The 19,906-nt window shown below is 30.2% G+C and overlaps 1 protein-coding gene across 1 annotated transcript in view; it reads right to left on the bottom strand.

Annotated features, from left to right (window-relative positions):
- Positions 1-8,763: 8,763 nt before the first annotated feature.
- LOC121123061 (uncharacterized) overlaps positions 8,764-19,906 on the bottom strand; it is a 42,713-nt gene continuing 31,570 nt past the window's right edge. The window contains exons 2-4 of the mRNA XM_040718142.2: positions 10,389-10,952; positions 9,024-9,334; positions 8,764-8,958 (exon numbers count right to left, since the gene is read on the bottom strand). Coding sequence (XP_040574076.1) covers positions 9,026-9,334; positions 10,389-10,871 — 792 coding nt within the window. The 5' untranslated portion in view covers positions 10,872-10,952 and the 3' untranslated portion in view covers positions 8,764-8,958; positions 9,024-9,025. The remainder of the gene's footprint in view (positions 8,959-9,023; positions 9,335-10,388; positions 10,953-19,906) is intronic.

Below are 19,906 nucleotides of genomic sequence, written 5' to 3'. Positions count from 1 at the left end.
TGGTCAAATTCCTAAAAAAAACGCAAAAGGATATACATTGAGCAGCACCAAGGGTTTAAGAAATTATGCAAAAGTGATGTAGCTGGTCATAAAACTATATACCAGTTCCTGAGAGGTGCTGGTCACAATATCCGATTTGAAGTCTGAAACAACGGAAGAATTTGTTAAACTTTTTACCAATAAGAGTACAAATAGTAAAGTTAATGTTCAAGTGTTTTTTATTTATTAACAAAGTGGTTCATTAATCCTGTACCTTGTTTTGAACTCGAGATGTTTTCTTTTTTAGGGGTGAAAAATGATGAGAAACAACACTATTTTCTTTCGACTTTTATAAGATATTCGTCATTCATAGTGATAAGGAATACCATAGAAAATTATTCCATATATGTATATATTTTTTTAACTATTCAAAAAATGTGCATTTTTTCAAGATTTTTGTTAGATTTTTTTATTTCTTGAGTGATCCTATATTTTATAGGGTTGTACAAGCAAACACACACACAAAGTTATCTTATTATATACGATTTTAATATCTTATAATGACCCTGTAATAAAAATCCAATACTTGAAATATTTAAATTCCAAGCTCTCCGTGAATGGATCCCTTCGTAGTTTTAATTCTTTAATCTATTCAATAGTTATATATGGATTGATAAGATTCTCCACCAAGGAAGGAGTCGACTCTACTCTTTTAAGGATTTGCTTGGTCTTCTTCGGATAAAGTTGAAATCTCTCATCATTCTCGTAGATATTGGAATTCGAGCATCTCTTGTTAAGGATAAAGTATCTTGGATCTCTTCTTTTTTCATAATTCTTAGAAAACATCGAAGCATTTCTGTCTTTAATTAATGAAGATCGATCCGAGCATATGAAAAGAACATCTAAGTTAAAAATGTGTCGCTACATTTATCCAATTATTTTTGTGTATTATGCTTAATATGTTTCAACATTAAAATAATAACTAATATATCATATTCATGCTGTCATAAGTCTAAGTAAACATATATTGTTTATCACAAATTGATAGATGTAACCTTTATGATTATCTAAATCCTCTTTAAAGACTTTTTTGATTATTCCCCATGGATATATATTTGATCTAAATTGGTTGAAAAATACGTATTTTTTAAACATCCATGACTCGAAATAACAATCCATATCACTAATTTGATGATATATATTTTATTCATAAAATGAACTTTTTAAGGGCTTCAAAAAATTATTAGTGTAAATAAGATCCCCAGAAATGGACTAATACCCACTATGATCAAAAGAAATAAAAAAGTTTTTTATTTCTCTGTAATTGAAAGGATAAGCTAGAGTTAGATAGAGCTGGCCCCAACCATACCAAATTAGATAATTGCATGAGTGTTGAATAATTTTTTTAGAGGAATGAATTTATAGAGTTGAAATATTCATATTCTTTGATAAATATCACTAAAGACCATTACTATTTATTACAACCGCAGTAACATTTACAGATGTCATTGTATCATACTAGAAAAATACACATATAGATAAACAACCTCGAGAATTCAAGTTCCGTAGGTAACTACGTAATGCAGCCTGTTTTGTTCTCTTTAGAAAATAAAGAAGGTTTATGAAGAGACGAAGAACATCATTTTATTACAACTTCAGATTCCTCCAACTGTGCTAAGCTTTAAAATTTTCCTTGCACTCTCCAACGACTCGACTTTTAACTACCTGCCTGAATCCTCTCAGTGGTTTGTCGTGCCACAACAAACCATCTCTTTTTCTGGCACATCCTGGATCATAACGAAGTGGAAATCACTGCTCTTGACTAGTATTATGCACATGCTTGTCCGTCAATCTAAGAGTCTTGTCCAATATGAATAATCTATCCATCTTGTCTAATGATATTATAATTGACAATGGATAATTAATTGATTTGCACTTCTTCCAATGGAACTGCTTTCATGTTTTTTTTTTTTTTTTTTTAAATCTAAAATATGTAATTATATTGGTGATGGGTATCAGTTTAAAAGAATGTCATCGTTTTTTCCAATCAGATATCTTCCTTTTTTTTCTCCACCCATTTTTCCCTGACACCACCAAAAGGAGTTATAAGGCATCGATACACAGACAAAATTTTCTTTAATAACATCGGCACTCTTTATATATATATATACATAATATGACCTGCTGAGCATACTACGCACGCTCCTTACTAAACTTGTATTTCTTAAATCAAATAGACAAAAATAAGGGGTTGACATACCGAAAAACTTTGATTTACTAATAAAAAAAATATAATCTTTTTGATTATGAGAAATGAATAATAGATAAGCCGGTCAAGAGATTTTTTTTTATCATTTTTAATACGCAAACTCAGTTTTATATTTTAATTTTAATGATTATTTTATTGGCACGTTTTCTTATTTCTTATTCTCTAGTGTTTTCAAGTATACTTTAGGTTAATTCTACAGAAATAAATTGATGGATAATTAAAATACTAATAAACGTTATTATCTCAATGGAAATATACACCGTTTGATATTTTGTCTTGGAAATCAATTTTCATGCCTTATATAAAATAGGACTTTCTTCTTTCCTTTTCAAATTATTTGGATAAAAGAATTATTCATTCGAGATTCATCAATCGATATCAATAAAACAATGTTTGACTCTCTTCCCGTCTTAATTTGTGGTCTTAAGTTGAAGTATCACGAATGTCAACTTGGATTTCAAGAAAAGTACACAATGTTAAACTTTATTTATTTTACGGTGTATTTACCAAGACAAGAAGGCGAAAAAAAACTAATAGATAGTATTAAATTAAAACATACAGATTTTTTATCTTTATCTAAAAACTGAATCAATTTTTTTACCTTTTCTCTGAGACTAAGGAACTGGTTGGAGGTTTTTTTCCTTCGAGATTAACAGAAAAAAACTATTTCTTTGCATGGTAGTCACAGAAACAATCCACCAGGATTGTTCATCTTAAGAAATTATCGATGTTTAGATTTACAAAAATTGGGATTTGTTGATCATAAGTTTCTGTTATGTATATTCATTTGGTGATTATGATATATTTTTATATAAGGAGACGGATCATTTATGACGTTTTTGGACCCTAAATCACAAATAGGGTTCGCGTACCCCTTAGGGTACTTGGAGGCACTCCACGGGGTACTTGAGATTTTGAAAGAATATTTTACAACTCCACAACTGCAGGGGGTGGGCTGGAGGGGATGTAGCCCCTCCCTTGTTAAGAAATATTATTAATATTTTGAAATTTTTTACAAAAATTTTTATTTTTGAAACTTTTTTCAAAAATTTCAAATTTTGGATTTCTTTTTTCGAAAAATCCAAAAACTAAGACCCTCTCCAATATATAATCCTGCGGATGGGGCTGTCATTCATTCTGGTAATGCTTTGTAGTGGTAAAGGGATACTTGAGTTAAATAAATATTTTACAAGTGGTACATCACTAAAAAAAGGTTGATAATCCCTGTTCTAAATGTTGTACTAGTCAATAGTTGATTTTGCATCAATATTTCTATTTTCTTGGTTGTGTCATTCTGTTGGTACGAAATTGACATAACGGTCACTCACGTTAATTTTGACCTGTAGATTTTTGTAAATCTGGCAATTACTTTTTCTTACACTGATAAGATCAGCCAAAAAATTTAATAGTCATAAATATGTATCTTAAAAAATATTTTCGGTATAGCTTAAAAAAAGTAACATAAAATAAAAATGATTGAAGTTAGTGCGTCACTTTTTGCACTAACTCGACAACATTTAATATGTATTTAATTGTGATATTTTATTTTTAAGTTTTAGCTTTGTTGTTTGATATTATAAAGTATATAAGTATGCTTTTTGCTATAGAAAAAATAATGTAAATCTTTAAAATCAGATTATGACGATACTTGCATCAATTGTTCATCCTTGAGTTCATTCAAAACTAATTTATTCAATGAAACCTAATTTTTTGGATAACACCACACAAATGGACTCAAATATCAAAGAACCTGTAAAACAGTTCAATTCATTTTTTTTCTTATTATTCATGGGGCGGGTTGTCTGTGGTTCAAATTAATTTATCTAAGACAGCATATATATTTTTTTATAATACAAATTGTTGTTAACTTTAATTTACTCTAAATATAAATGGTTATATTCGTATATCCTTCTAAATAGCTATTTATAGAATGTATTCATCCATTTTCAATAGATAAATGTAGGGGTCTATTTTTATTTCTTTCTATCGATTGAATTTTGTATGTATGTACATCGTACATATTTATGAGCTATTCATCAATGAATGAGTGTTGATATATTTTTTTACTTACTCCAAATGGCTTAAATTTGATTGGTAGATATATATATTAGTCTAAGGGGGATACCCAAAAAAAATCATCAATTTTTACAGATATTTTAAACATATTAGGTAATGTTTATCGGCGTAATTAACACATCACTACAATTTTATCAAAATAAAAATGGATCGTTAAAAGATAAATTTTCACAAGAAAACAGTTTTTACTAAAATTTGGTATGCTATATTATTGAAAGAGGACTAGTTTGTTAATAAAGTTTTGGATGTGTAAGTCAATCCAACACTATATTTTCAGGCCTTAAAGATGAAAAATTAGCATTTTCATAAATATTTCATTTGTGATTTATCGTAAACCAAAGCAATTATAGGCAAGTTTAATACACCATTAAAAAGCTATCAGTTAACTTAACAAAACTTATGATAAATTAAAAAAAAATATCTATTAAATAAAAAGTTTTTGACCTTAAATTTTTCCAGGTATTTGGTTTAGGATTTTGTATAACCTTTAACTATATAAAGGTGGATCCTTTATTATTTAAAAAAGAAAAAAACCTAAAGATTGGCGTAACTAACCCATCCTTTCACACCCGAAGAAATATGAGTTGTGACGTTTATTTATAAATCATAGCTTTATTTAAATAGTAAAAAAAAAGTTTAATCGAACATGCCCTTATTTTATGAAAATATACTAAATGAACAAAAAATACTACGTAAATTAAGTAATTTTTTTTTATAAATCATACTAATTCCATGAGTTTTCCACTCTGCAGTTTAAAAAAAAATTAGAAACTGATTAAAGAAAATTGATATCCGTATTTTAATACTTTTTGACAAAAAATTTAAGACACAAATGAGTAAATCACGTGGATTTAAAGGAACGTCTGCAGGATATTTTTTGGGGGTAAGGCGGAGGGAGGAGCTATTCTAGCTCAGATGTTGGGTACTTACGTCATAGATGTTCCAACATAACATGTTGTTTTTATTCAAAATTTTGCTTTATTGAGTGGAAACCACTTTTCAAACCATTGATTAGCTTAAATTGTATTTTTTCGCTTAAAGAAGAAGTGTCAAATTGAAACACTAAATTGTTTTTGATCCGTTGTTTTAGCGCTACCAAAAGTAGCGTCACACTAAGCACAATAACAAAAAAACTAAAGAACATATTGTTATTAAATTTGTACAGCTCTCTTTTGGAGGTTGGTAATAACTGAACATGATGTGAATTATAAATTACACCATCTAAATGTTAAGCCTGGGACTTTTTAGACGATGTATAAATCCATTGTTAATTTTATTACAATCTGTTTTCTCGTTAAGATTTATCATGAAATGACCCATTTACATTTGTAACCAGCACAGTATTGATGACATTCTTGAAAAAGGGACAAAAAACTATACAAATCACATTTTGAGGTCTATGAATGTGTCTAATATTTAATGGAAGATACTTCAAAAAAATGTTAATATTTATTTCATTGGCTGTACGCAACTTACATATAAAAAATATGTTCTTCTTATTTACTATATAAAAAATTATGTGTGGCAGATTTTAAATTTTGTCTCTATTAAATCTCTTCATATATGTTCCAAATTTTAAGTTTCACATGCGATGAGTATTGATAGTCCACAATAAGAGAAAAGTGGTACAAAATTTTCTAGAAAATAAGTGAAATCAAAAATTTTCTCTTCTAAAATAATAAAATATGAAATTTTCTATTAAAGACTCTGTTAATTCTATGAAGTAATTATGTACTCCAAAGCAAAGGAGTCGCTAGTTACTTTTTATTTTTTCGTCGATGGGGTGGACGGGGAAAGGCTCAAGTTCCCCAAATGATAAAAGCTAGCAATGTTTCTCGTCATGAGGCAAAATTATCTTTTTTGTATCTTTGGTGTATCATATTTTTAATCATTTTCTTATGTAGAATTTTAAATTGTTAGTATCAGAGCTATAATTTTTTTTTTGAAATTATTTATATATGGAGATTTAAAATAATATTTTTATGCATTCTAACTATTTATCTAACCCAACAATAAATATTAAAAAGGGGAAGATGGAAGGGAGTGAGAGATGTCTCATTCATTATAGAGCATGTAATGTTTGATAATGACTAATTCATTTATAAATTAACTATTATCTACAGACTGCAAAGTTTGATATTTTTTTCTATAACTATTACTTAAGATTATGAATTTGATAGTATCTATTATAATGTTAAATAAAGAATAAATTTATTAACTGATGCTATAGTATCTTATGTAGCAACTATTAAGGGAAATTAGAGTTCCATTTTAATGTTGGGAGGGGGAGTTTAAACATCCAAGCTAAGTACTTGCGTTAGGTTTTATAGGGACTTAAAGGAAAGTTGAAGGAAGACCATAATTTGGAAGCAAAATCAGAATGGTTGTTGCCAGATGAGTGAGCTGTTAGAAGACCATTTTTCCATTAAAGTTAATGGAAAAAACATTCATTTATTGTTTGTGAGTGTTTTGTTCACTAACTTTAAAGTATACTTTTTCCATTTAGATAAATAGTGAACCTTCTTATTTGAGTCAAACATTAAGAGCCAATGAATTTTTCAACCCCACACTTTAAAAAACTTTGCTACAAACTAGTTTTTTTTGGGGGGTATACTAGGGTCTTGTAGTTCCCCAAACATTATCAGAATCGATGTACCGTAATTTTGATAATGCAGCTAGACAAGTAGAATACAAATATAACATTTTAGCAAATTTAGGTAATATTTATATCATGAATAATTCCAATGTCTAAACACTAATGAAGAAAACCTTTTTTATAATGCGTTTTTTTTAAAAGATGGATTAAAGTTAAAAATTTTAATGATCTAGGGAAGATTATATTGCTTCATAATTTTCTTTTGCCATTCATCTTTTCTTGATTATAGCAAGCAATAAAGAAAACATTTTTAAATTTTACTTGAGAATAGAGGATTAAAAAAAAAAAGTTTTTCGTTTTAGTTATTTACTTTTTACTCATTATCATCTTCATATAACAATATAAAATTATAAATAAATTATTAACTACTTTAAACATATAAATTGATCATCTGTCAATTTTTAAATACCAACTACTTTTTTGTTGTTTTCTGTTGCTTTGATTTGGAAGGGAATATCTATCATTCTCAACGACTTGAAGGAGGTTATGTAAGTATTCCTCTTTTCTAGCCTGCCCCAAAATGTCTTGCGCTATCTTCAGCCCTCTTTCTGCTCCATCGTTAACCTAAGACAAGATCACAATTTTCTCTTTGCTTATGCAAAAGCCAGAACCCAATTCCCATTTTTCAATAAGTTTCTGCAAAAAGCTTTTATCTAACCTCATGATGTCAAAAAAAAGAAAAAAGATTAAGAATGTTTGCAAAAAAAACCAAAGCAAAACCGTGATAAATTCAAATCATTTATTTGGAATATGTGGGAACGTCGTATTTCCATGTCTTGAGTCATGCCTGTTGCTGCAGAACATTGTTGCTAAATTTAGTATTTTTTACCCAGCCCCACAATAAAGCAATTACTTCCACATTGCATGAAAGCAAAATGCGTATATAATGCAAAGATACTAGTATACTCATACAACCAAAACCAGAATAATCCTTAAAATTTTACGGTTTTTATTTTGTGTTTTATATTAAGCAGAAGAGTTCTCAAATAATTTAAATTTCTTAATGCCCCGGACAATGCCGGGAAAAGCTATTCCAGTAATGATAATATTTATATTGAAGAAAGGGTACATCTGCTCTTTTTTAAATTAATATAACCTAAAAATGCAGATGTAACAATTTTGTATATTTATCAGGAATAAAGAAGGAAGAAAATGGTGTTTGAAGAAAGTATTAATGATTGGCATGAGTTGTTGTAATTGTTTGGGTTGTATCGCTCCACAATATGGGACTTGTAGTCATTCTTGTCCCATGTCAATTCCAGGCTTATCTCTGCTCACTGTTATTTGTCCATGGAAAACGTCATACATTTATAAGGACATGGCATAATTTTAATTAAAATTAGAGAAAAGTATCTCACTTTACCATTGGAACTAGTTAACTAAAACATCACGTATCTTTAAAACATGCGAATATTTTTGATTTTATTCTTAATTTAGGCCTAATTGAAGTATAAATCTGATTTATTAAAATTTGGAAAAATGATTTATAACAACGTTACTGTTATATATCTTTGAACACGTCATTTATAAAAGATTGTTCAAAAAATGGTTTTAACGTCTGATTTGGACGCGTCCTTAAAGTATAGGACGCAAGCCGACAGGATGTCACAATTTTGGGACCAATACAACCCCTGTAAAGTGGACTTATGTGCTATAGTTCTATCAATCCATCTTAAGTTGAAAACACCCAAACTAATAAGTATAAAAAGTAAATAAACGTAAAATAAGCAAGATAAATCAATCAAAAATATTATATGAAAATAAAAATTGTCACAAGATGAAATAGTGAATATAATATATATTTTTATGTATGTTATTTCTTTTCTTTTTTAAGCCTATGTAGAGTTATAACAAGAAAAAAAATATAACAATTTGTTAGGACATAATAGATATAATGAAATTTGCTTGTTTAAATATATTATCGTATGTAAAAAAATAAAGAACAGATCAACGTAGAAAAAACCCATGATTTTTTAAACTAAAAATAAAAAAAGAAAGGAAAATTAAATTAAAATCTCCCATTGATATTGAATACACTTTTACCCTTATAACAAATCATCCGTCATTTCTCCAATCTCTCCCAACATAGAATCCTGTTTGGCTGTCAAATCATCTCTCTCTATAAGAAGCTCCATCAGGTACTCATTTAAAGCTTGTGCTGAATTGGTTAAACCGTTGACAATACGTTTTAGCTCTTTGGAGTCAGATCCTATAAGGGTCTGCCAGGGGATTCGTATGTCGTGGGATAGGGTTTTTTTTGCTGCTGGATTTCCTGTAGTTGGCAATGAGGACGGAATGAGATTCTTTGGTACGTTATCGTTTTCATTTAAGTCTCTCAAGAGTTGATAATAAGCCTGTAGATTGAAGAAAAAATAATAACTGTTATCTATTAAAAAAAAATCAAATTCCATAAATTAACAATAAATATCTGCTTGAGCCCCTATAAGTTTCCGATTTTTTAGAAAATCGTATATATATTTATAATTTTATTTTTGGTGGTTTCACAAATGGAATCCAAAATGGTCGAAAATATCAGTTTGTAATTTAGCAAGTAGACGCATAAAATAACCAAGCATGTTCCTATACTATATTTTTGGACCACCGAGGTCAATAAGAGAATGTTCTTGACCGAAATTTTAACTCTTATATTTTTCTATATCTCTCTCCTCTCTTCTTCTTCTCCGTCTGTATCTTCTCTTCTAACTTCATTCTTTGTTTCTATTCCTTTATTCAGCTTGCAATGCAGGCACTCTCTGGCTAGTATATATATATAATAATACATCTATTTATAAATGAGTAATTATATAATGGCGTTGATCAATTTTTGGGAAAAGGCATCTGCCCTCAAATGATGAAAGCTAGTAATGTACCTGGATAATACTATAAAAAATATGCTAAAGTTGAGGGACGACATGTCTGCTGACAAAATTTACTAAATAAAATAGTAACAATAAATACACTCAGCTTTGATTTTTCAAAATAGGGAAGAATATTTAATAAGGACCAAATCTATAAACAAAGTGGTGTATCATGAACGGTTAATTTGAGGAGATATTTTTGGCTTTGTGGAAACTTTTCCTTCACAAGATGTATCTCTTTGCAAAATTCACCTTTTTAAGGGTAAAATTTTGGAGTATGTAGTTAGTTATTTTGTACCTAATATTCAAGTCTATAAAAAACCACTAGCGAACCAATAAACTGTTGCGTAGATTACTAATTTAGACAAATTATTGATCTTGTGGCGTTTGTTTCAACACTTGGCATTTAGATATGATAAGATCCCTAATACAAACATAAAATGTTTCTACAGATTCGTAGATTACAGGTCCTTGGATCTACAAAAACAAATTAATTGTCGCGTGTCTTATGACATTTTCACACCTCAAGAAGCCATAACTATGATTTTACCTTAGTTAAAAGCTTCGTTTTCTGAAAGGAAATATCCTCAAAATCATGGATCTTCCTTGCCAAAATCTTGTGGAGATTCGTTTCAAGAAGGGGCAGAGAAGATATGTGAAAGTTTTGCCTGGGGTCCACTTGAAGAGACACGGGACCGGAAGAAGAAGCCGAGGATCCCAGATTGTAATTAATATTATGATCACCAGGCCCTCCATTGCGATGGTGGTGATGGGGGTGAGAATTCTCAAACCTGTTGAGGTAATTGGTCGTCTTCATTTTCTCTAGTGTCTGGCCCTCTTCAAAGGTGAGGGTGTAGAGATCAAGGAGATAGCGGGAGTCTTTCTTGTAATGTCGTATATTTTTGTTACCCAGAGTGTGATGTAAAGAAGTGCTACTGATCTCATCGTCCTCCTCTTCTTCTTCTTCATCCTCTTCTTCAGAGAAAGGTCTACTCTCATCATCCTCGATAGGACCCAGCTTAAAGTCTGCCATACCTTGTTTTGTTTTGTTTGTTTTGAACTTGGCTGTTTGTTTCTTTTATTTATGAATGAGCACACCAAGTATGATTATGACCTAAAAAAATAAAATAAAAACTTATTAAAATTTGTGAGTAGTTTTATCCATTTATTGTCTAATTAAATAAGTTACTTCTTTTGTTATAAATGTATTACGTACTACTATTTCTATAAAGAAACGTTATTGAGTTAAATAATACTTTTAACAAGACTTTTAAGTATTTTAAATCATCCAACTCAGGACTTATACATATGTACTATATTTGCAAATCAATGATGACATTAAATGAAAATGGGCTTTAAATACATTCAATGATATTCGGATAAGTCGTTAAAAAGGATTTTATCATATAAGACGTTTCAATCTGACAAGTATAATAAAAAGTCTTCTAGCTTGACAGCTATTAATATTCATCTTTATCTTTCAATTACTTCAATATTTGTTCTTGTTGCCTTTAATTACTTATCTGGGGCTTTTATCTACCGCAAAAATTAAAATATCTTTGTGATATCTTGTTTTTATCATATATTTGTGAGTATCTTCTTAACTTCTTAAGTTATTATTTACTTCCTGTTTTTAATTTTTTGGGATTATACTTCATCAGTTTCTGAGTTATTATAAAATTGTGGAATAATTATCGAGGTTTTATAAAAACATTTTAATCGTTTCTATTATTTATCTACCCTAACGACAACTTTGAATATGGAAGTTAAAGATGAAAATGCCTTATTTTATCTATAAAATTGCATGTATATATTATAATAATTTATTAATTAAGAAATAATTTATCCTCTAGAGTCTAAAAAATGTAATATCATTTTCCCCAACTAGTATTTTAGATTATTAACTTACACATATGAGATACCTTGGTAAAAATTGCTAAAATATCCACTTTCGTGTAGGGGTGGCTTAACAGCCCAGGGAATTATTTGCGTTTGGATCTAAAGGAAAGTGCCGGAGGGCTAATGTAAGTTATAAAGGATTACATAAATAACAATAAAGATTGACGTTAGAATAGGGGGTTATCAACAGTTGTTGTGTGTTAGACAAAATAAGATGAAGAGATCATTTCTTGGCTATAATAATAAAAATTCACTGAAATTAAAAAAAAAAAAAAAAATCAACGATTTTTGAATATCCCACTATCTGAAAAAATCAAAGTACTGATATCCTTAGCACTGTGGACAGAGGATCACATTCAAAGAAGCAAGCTTGGTAAAGGAAGAAGAGTTCTATTCGAAGAGCCGCCATTCATTCCTACTGATGCTCCACATATTGAGTTACACAATTCCTGTTTGATGTACAAGATTATATACTAGTGTACCCTCTATTCAGTAAAAACCTGACAAGATCTCAAATATAAAACACTAAGAGAAAGTCAAATTTCTGGCAAAATAATTCAAATTACTTCGTGACCTCATTTTCTAATAATAAAAACATTGGTTTGGATTTGTCACATTTCAGAATGATATCAGTCATAATTATTGAGTTTTGCCGTTATACTGCCGCCAACGTGTTGTTCCAGACGCTAACGAGTCTTCATAGAACTCCATAATCCTATCAATGGAATGGAGCTTATTACACCCGCATCCTTAATAAATGGAAATATAGGATCAAATCAGGGAACACTGAAATCTGTCGTTGATCAATTTTACTAATTAATAATTTAGTGTGGAGGTAATATTAATTGATGTAAATTTCTGTGCTAAAAAAAGTAATATTTTTTCCTTGCAACCATCATTTAATTCATCCCCTTCCGATATTATTGCAAAATGCATGTCAGTTTTACCATAAAACCCCAATTTAAGCTTATTATACGATCATAAAATGCTTAAATTCAAATAAATTTTGTCATTTGTTTTACTTTTCATTTTACTAAGGTATGTTTGTCCAGCGTTACCTGGGAAATTAAAAAGCAGAAAAGTTAATTCTGAACTTAAATTCGGAACTAGTTCATATCAAGCAAAAAATAAAGACCGTAAAATTATGAAGAAAAAAATCACTGCCTGTTGGTATGTATCTATGCAGTTTGTTCGCTTATTTACAAATGAGTATAGAGAGTTCTTTATTTTTTTTATATATGAAACAGTCGTTTCTTACTTTAAAAATGTTATATAAAGACTGCCATGGCCTTGAGGACCAAAAAAATGTTAGTAGAACCGTTTCTGGAGCCTTAACAACCTACATGAAAAATTACAGTTTCGGCGTGAATCCCAGACAACCCATTGCATTTAATATATACCGGGCCGTGCAAAATTATTTACCCATGATGTAAATATACTTTTTAAGAGGTTTTGTGGCCACCAATCTGATTGTTTCGTATTTTTACTGTTAAAATAAACAAAAACCCTTCCTGTGAGAGCGTAACAACTTCCACACGTGAGACCATGTCCAATCAGGAAACAAAGAGGATCGAAATTGCAGCCCTCCTCCGAGCGGGAGTGCCTCATAACAACATTAAGGAACAGGTTGGGGCCTCGTTGAAGACAATTTACAACGTTTCCAAGCGCTTGGAGGCTGGGGGTGATATCAAGCATTCCCCTGGGGCTGGCAGGAAGCCCACTGTCTCAACAGGGCAAGTAAAGTCAGTGTTCAAGAGGACTCCCAACACGTCCATTGCCAACATGGCCAGAAAGATGGGAACGTCGAGATCAACTGTTTCAAGGGCATTGAAAAGGGCTGGAGGAAAGTCCCTGAGGCGTACTGAACGCCCTCTGCTAACTGAACGTCAGTGAGAAGTCAGACTTGAGCGTGCTAAGAAAATCTTGAATGATATCAAGAGCTCATCTGGACGCATCATCATTTTTTCAGATGAGAAAACTTTTACGGTCGATCCTGTTTTCAACAGGCAAAATTACCGTGTTGTGAGCTTTGGAGATATTTGGAGATCCAATGGGAAAGCCATGAAGCCGGTATGGTTCTCCACCAGCTCAGATTAACAGCGGAGGATTATGTGAAGATTCTGGCGTCCAAGGTCCTTCCGTGGATCAAATCCATAGTCGGCAACTCTCCTTGGGTTTTTCAACAAGATGGAGCACCCGCCCACGCTTCCAAGAAAGCTCAGGAGTGGCTCAAGGACAACATGAACTTTTGGCCCAAGGACTACTGGCCCCCTCAGCCCAGATCTGAACCCACTAGACTTCTCTATCTAGGCGCACGTGGACCAAGAAAAAACGACACAAGAACATAAATGCCTTAAAGGCTGCTGTCAACAAGGCCTGGGCCTCCATGGACGCCGATTACATCCAGCAAGTCTGTGGCAGCTTCAGATGTCGCCTGACCAGTGTCATTGAGTCAAATGGTGGCTACATTGATTAAATTTGATCACCAACTATTTTATTATTCTAAAAATGTATAAATAAATTGTTTCTCAAGTCATTCGAAATGTCATTATTGTCCGCAATATGTTCTGAACAAAAATCGGTAAATAATTCTGCACGGCCCGGTAGATTATTAAACAATTTTCGCTGGCCGTATGGAATGCACTCAGATGCCGTACTTGCCATGTTGTCCTACGTTAAAGAGATATATTTATAAAAGACATTAAAGTTTTAAGTTTTTATTATTTTTTTTTTTAAATTGGGATTTTATCAAAATTTAATACAACAATATAAAGATTAAAATAATAATAAAATACATCAAGAGGGATTGCGATAAAATTATTCATGAATAAACGTTATAGTTTAAGTTATTTTATGAAAATGCTCTACAGATATAACAAATTGAAGTTACATAAATATCTTCAACCGGTATTAAAGTTTTAAAAAAAACTTAGTATATTACATCTGTTGCCCCCCCCTTCCTAAGTTGTAAGATTGTTTCATTCTTTCATATAATTTAGAACATTTATATACATACAGCTTAGAGGCATAATCTACCGATTGCTTACAAAAGAAGCTGGGAAAAACTTATTTATTAATTAATAATAATAATAAATGAACTAATACGATATAAAAGAAACAGTTTTTCTTTAAGTTATATTATTTTTTCTCAAGAATGGTTTTACCCATACGTTAATTAATAATTAGAATTTGTGAAAATGAATTTATTTATTATATTAATCAACAAATGTTTGTCCTTGGATTGAAATGGTGTGTTCCTGATTACTGTTACTTTGAGAAATATAAAAGAGAACTTTATAATTAAAAATTTCTGTTTTTGTCGTATAACGGTATCTGTTTACGCCCTCTCAACGTAAAAATAAAAAAAACATATTATGTAATTGAAACTTTATTCTACTAAAACCACATTTATTTTTTAAAGTAATCACTTACTTGTGACTAGAGTTACTAATTTAAAAGAATTAATAATAACATAAATGTTAAATAAATTGGGTTTTCTTTTAAAAAATAATATTTTTTAACTTTGGGCTTTTATAGAGAGTAGAGACCTAAAAAGTACAGTAGCATTGAGTCACAATTTTATAACTATTATTTTTAAATAACCAGGTTTTTTTACGCAAGAAAACGATAAATTAAACAAAAATTTAACAAGTTGTCTATATGTGGTAAAATTGTGATGGGACGATTAATTGGAATCGAGAATAAGAAAATTGGTTGTTTTTTCTGGAATCGAGATCGGTATTGGGACAATAAGGTTTAATTTGCGATTCCGATTCTAATTCATTACTGGCATTTAACTATTTATTACTTTTCTTGGTTATGAAGAAAAATATCCCTCTCCAAAATTACAGAATTTTTCATTTTTACTAGAAAATTAAATATTTTATTTTTTATTTATTTTATTTTTTGTGAACAGTTGTGTATTATGGAAATTTTTCCTCGAAAAATTTAACTTTTTATGAACAGCTGTGGAATTTAGAAATTTTTTCAGACAAAAAGTTGACTTTTTGAGAATAGCCATGGGTTTTTGAATTTTTTTTCCAAAAAATTTAATTTTTTGAAAAGTTCTAGATTTGTGAAAAACAAAAATCCAAAATTTTGCACCCTCCCCCTAAAATATAATCATACGGACGCCCCTGATAGTTAAATGGTATTTTTTAACTATAATCTAAAATATTGAAAAATCGGAATCTGCATCGAAATTGGCATCAAGATTCTCTTTTTTTTTTTTTTTAATTGTCTCATCACTAGTATAAATATCGGAGCAACCACAAAAAAGGCAACGTATCTGCTACCTCCTCCACCTGTGGGCAGTACCCACAAGGCTGGAGTTGCCGTTGGAGTATCAATCCAGGCAATTATCAAGAATTGAAATTATTTTGAATTTTGTATTCTGAATCTAATTAAAGAAGAATGTTTGTTGGACATCTTATCTAAATTTGGAATTGTTCTGTTCTCCCATCATGACAGTGTGGTAGACCATGGACAAACCCCTCCATCCACAAGAGCCAGCAATATGTTTTTGCTTATGAAGGAGAACATATTAAATCAAAATTATTGGATTAAAACACATCACAAATTTTTTTGAGTTGTCTTTGGTGATTCCATAAATGTCACGTTTTTCATAATTAAGTTATGCTGCTGCTAGTTTTGGGTCACTAGTCCCCACTCTGTAGAAAAAGTTTAATTAAAATTTGAAGAATAAATAAAAACATAAGCCATTAAAAAAATCTTTATTGCTTAATAATTGTACATACAAAACTATTATTTTACAGCAACACATTTTTTAAGGTGCTTTTTTTATTATGAAGTTCTTCACACTCCGGCAAACTATGATTTTTATTATTCTGATCAAAAATGAGAAATTTATTAGACTTCCAAAGAAAAGGCTCATTTTACCTCATTTAAAAAAAAATTAATAATGAGGTGTCTGGGATTTATATAAAAAACAATTGACTTACGGGTGTACCGGTATTGCTATCAGCAAAAATCGGCCTTTTTTGAAGTATCTGAATCGGCTCAGTAACACCCATTCCACCGATGTGTTTACTTAATTATAAATATCATTAAGCGATTTTTATTTTATTATTTCAAATGGTCAAGCAATAAAAGAAAGTGAAGTCGGAAGTCTAGAATACTTAGGTTTAAGTCTAGAGTTTTCTACCCTCCAAGGGCCCAGATAAAATTATTTTTTCTTCAATTAATAAGTGGAATTTTAAAAGACCTGTATAACAAAATTAAGATGCATCCATTGAAAATGAAAGTCAACTTTGTAGACCGGGTAATATATATGAGCCAACCAGGAATAAGTTGACTCCCGGGCAATTACAGGAACTAACTTTTCATAATTTTACTTTCAAATTATTTACAACTAATTATGATTGATATAGTTATGTATTTTCTCGTCAAGCCCTAATTGATAAAAAGTTAAACATGAAAAGAAGTAAATCATTTTTTTATTTCTTTATGTAATTCATTTATACATAATATTCATTAGGTATAGGAATTGGTTGAAATTTTGGTGTCGGTAAATACCTACTTGAAATATGCACCTATAAACTAAGTCAGAGATTCTCAACCTTTTTTCAGTGATGTACCACATGTAAAATATTTTTTAAATCTCAAGTATCGCCTGGAGTGCCTCAAAGTATCCCAAGGGGTACGCATATCCCCCTTTGAGAACCAGTGAACTAGGCAATAACAAATATATTATGCTTTGTGACTTTATTCAGATTATTCAAGCCAAAAAATAACACTTAATCATGTAGATATTCGAAAAAATATATATTTCTTAAAAAAGCACTCCGTAGGTTATAAAAGAAGAAATCTCACATTGAATTTCCTGGAAGTAAATGACATTATGGGAACACTATCTCAGTTCAAGTGCAAAAAAGTTGAAATTTTGTTAAATAGTGCAAGGAACACTAACTTTTGTTTTTTTTGCCCGGTAGTTCTCAAAAATAAGTGCAGTTTTTTTTTCAAAAATGTCATCAAATGAAAAAAGGAATTCCATTAAAACAATCGTTTAATCAGAGTCTTAAAGAATTAAAAAGATTATTTTTGATCGAAATAATCTTTTCATGTCATCAGAGTAATTACAATTAATAAATAAAACTTATTTAATTCCTTCAAGCCATCATTACACGGTTGTTTTAGTTCATTATGCTCTCTCATTTCATAACTATTATACTAATAGCAAAATAGGATCCAAATAACCTTTATTTGGTCAAAAAAGGAAGGGTGAACAGGAGTGAATGTTTCATATACAGAGTATTTCTTTACTAGTTTTATTTGTAAAAACAATTTTGTTCCCATTTGTGTATAGAATAGGAAATACAAAAGTTAAGAGCCCTAACTGAATAGTAACAAATCAAAAACGGAAGGATGTTATAGAAGTGAATTGTGTAATGTACTTATACTAAGAAAAGAAAGTTTTTAGTTGAATGGAGAGAGAGAGTCAAATGAGGGATCTTATAAATGCTCAGTTTTCACGCTTTTTTTTCCTTTTTCTTTAAAAGCATTCGTATTAGTAGCATGTAAAAAGCGTACGACAATTGTTCCAGGGGCTATTGACTCCACTATATACCACCAGTACTATGTACACCACGCCTTTCCCCCCTCCTTGATTTTCTTTAAAAAGTCTAGCTCCTGTTCTTGGAGAGCTCTTCCACTTTATTTTATCTACACAAAAATTTATGTATATGCATATAAATTGATTTTTATAAAAAAATATCGACATTTATTTAACATAACTTTTTAATGAATTTAAGAGTATAAATAATTACATTTATATGTACGAATCTTATCGGACATAAGAGACATAAGAAAAGCCCCACAATGATTTGATAGTCAATTTTTGGCGACTATGGAATTTTTATTCAATAGTTTTTGGAAATTGTTCATAGCTTAAAGGGAGCTCATTTTAAAACCACCATTCAATGTTCAGACCCCTGATTAGGAGAAAAGAAGAAGGAACATTGACTCCTGAGAACAATATTCACTTTATATTTTTGTTTTTGTTGGATTACGAACTTGTTGTGCACATAGTTGTGATTTATGAGTGAGTTGTAACTTGTATAAGGAGTTTATACAAGTTACAATTTCTACATTTACTTACGTTTTATTTATTTACATCATTAGTCATTTGATTTACCAACTATTCATTGATTATATCATTTCATTCAGATCCATTAAAATTACTACTGAAATATATATTTTGTATTTACATGTAACATAACAGCGGGATTCCAACATTATAATGTCCTACAAAAATATGTACTTATCTATAAGTAATATTCAACAGTCCTTTGAACCAGGACCATCCAACTTTGAACCATTAAAAAGGGCCGAAATTAGTGGACCATCCATATACAGTAAAATACGTCGTTACCTGCCGTATACCTTGCATAATTGCATTTTGAATAATAATTGAAAATTATTCACAGCATGTTATCATCAGAGCTTAATTCTTGTGTGTTGTTCGCTTATTGCATCTCGTAATCAATCAAAATATCAAAAGCCAATTCTCCTACAGAACACTGATATGGCTAATTCGAAATTAAAAACTCTTCAGAACACTGATATGGGAAATTAAAGAAAGAGAAAAATTAACAGATGACAATAACATACAATGTATTTTGTTTTGTAAGGGAGAACATCATGTTACCTCAATAACACAAAAAAATCCATTGTAATTTGTTACAGCTGTTGATTATTTTAATTTCTACCTTTTTCTGAAGATTGTTTATTTTAATTATAATTAGATCTTGTTAAAAAGATGTAACGATTATCACTAGTTAATACAACCAGATCTACACTAAGTGGTCAGACAAGGGAATAGGTGCAGGTGACCTCTTAAACTAATTTTTATTTTTTAATAGTTTTAAATTTGAAAACTGAATAAGGTTGCTTTGTGCCTTGGTACGCTTAAAATAGTTGGCTGTTAGATCAGGTTTGACTTTAATTCCATAGTGCAGAAGAATTGGGTTACAACCACCTTTTGATTTTAAGCCTTTTTCTGCTGTTTGATTTTAAAGAGGTTTGTGTTCCTTTTGAACAAGCATAAACATTCCAAAGCAACACATTTATAAACAGTACAAATTATAATAACTTTGTGTAAGTTAATTTCTTCTCATTTATATATATGATGTAGGTATGGGAAATGTCTGT

Source organism: Lepeophtheirus salmonis, chromosome 8 (genome assembly GCF_016086655.4).
Source record: "Lepeophtheirus salmonis chromosome 8, UVic_Lsal_1.4, whole genome shotgun sequence".
In the NCBI taxonomy this organism is placed as follows: domain Eukaryota; kingdom Metazoa; phylum Arthropoda; class Copepoda; order Siphonostomatoida; family Caligidae; genus Lepeophtheirus; species Lepeophtheirus salmonis.
The sequence above is the reverse complement of the archived record's forward strand: the minus strand, read 5'-3'. Positions and strand labels throughout refer to the sequence as shown.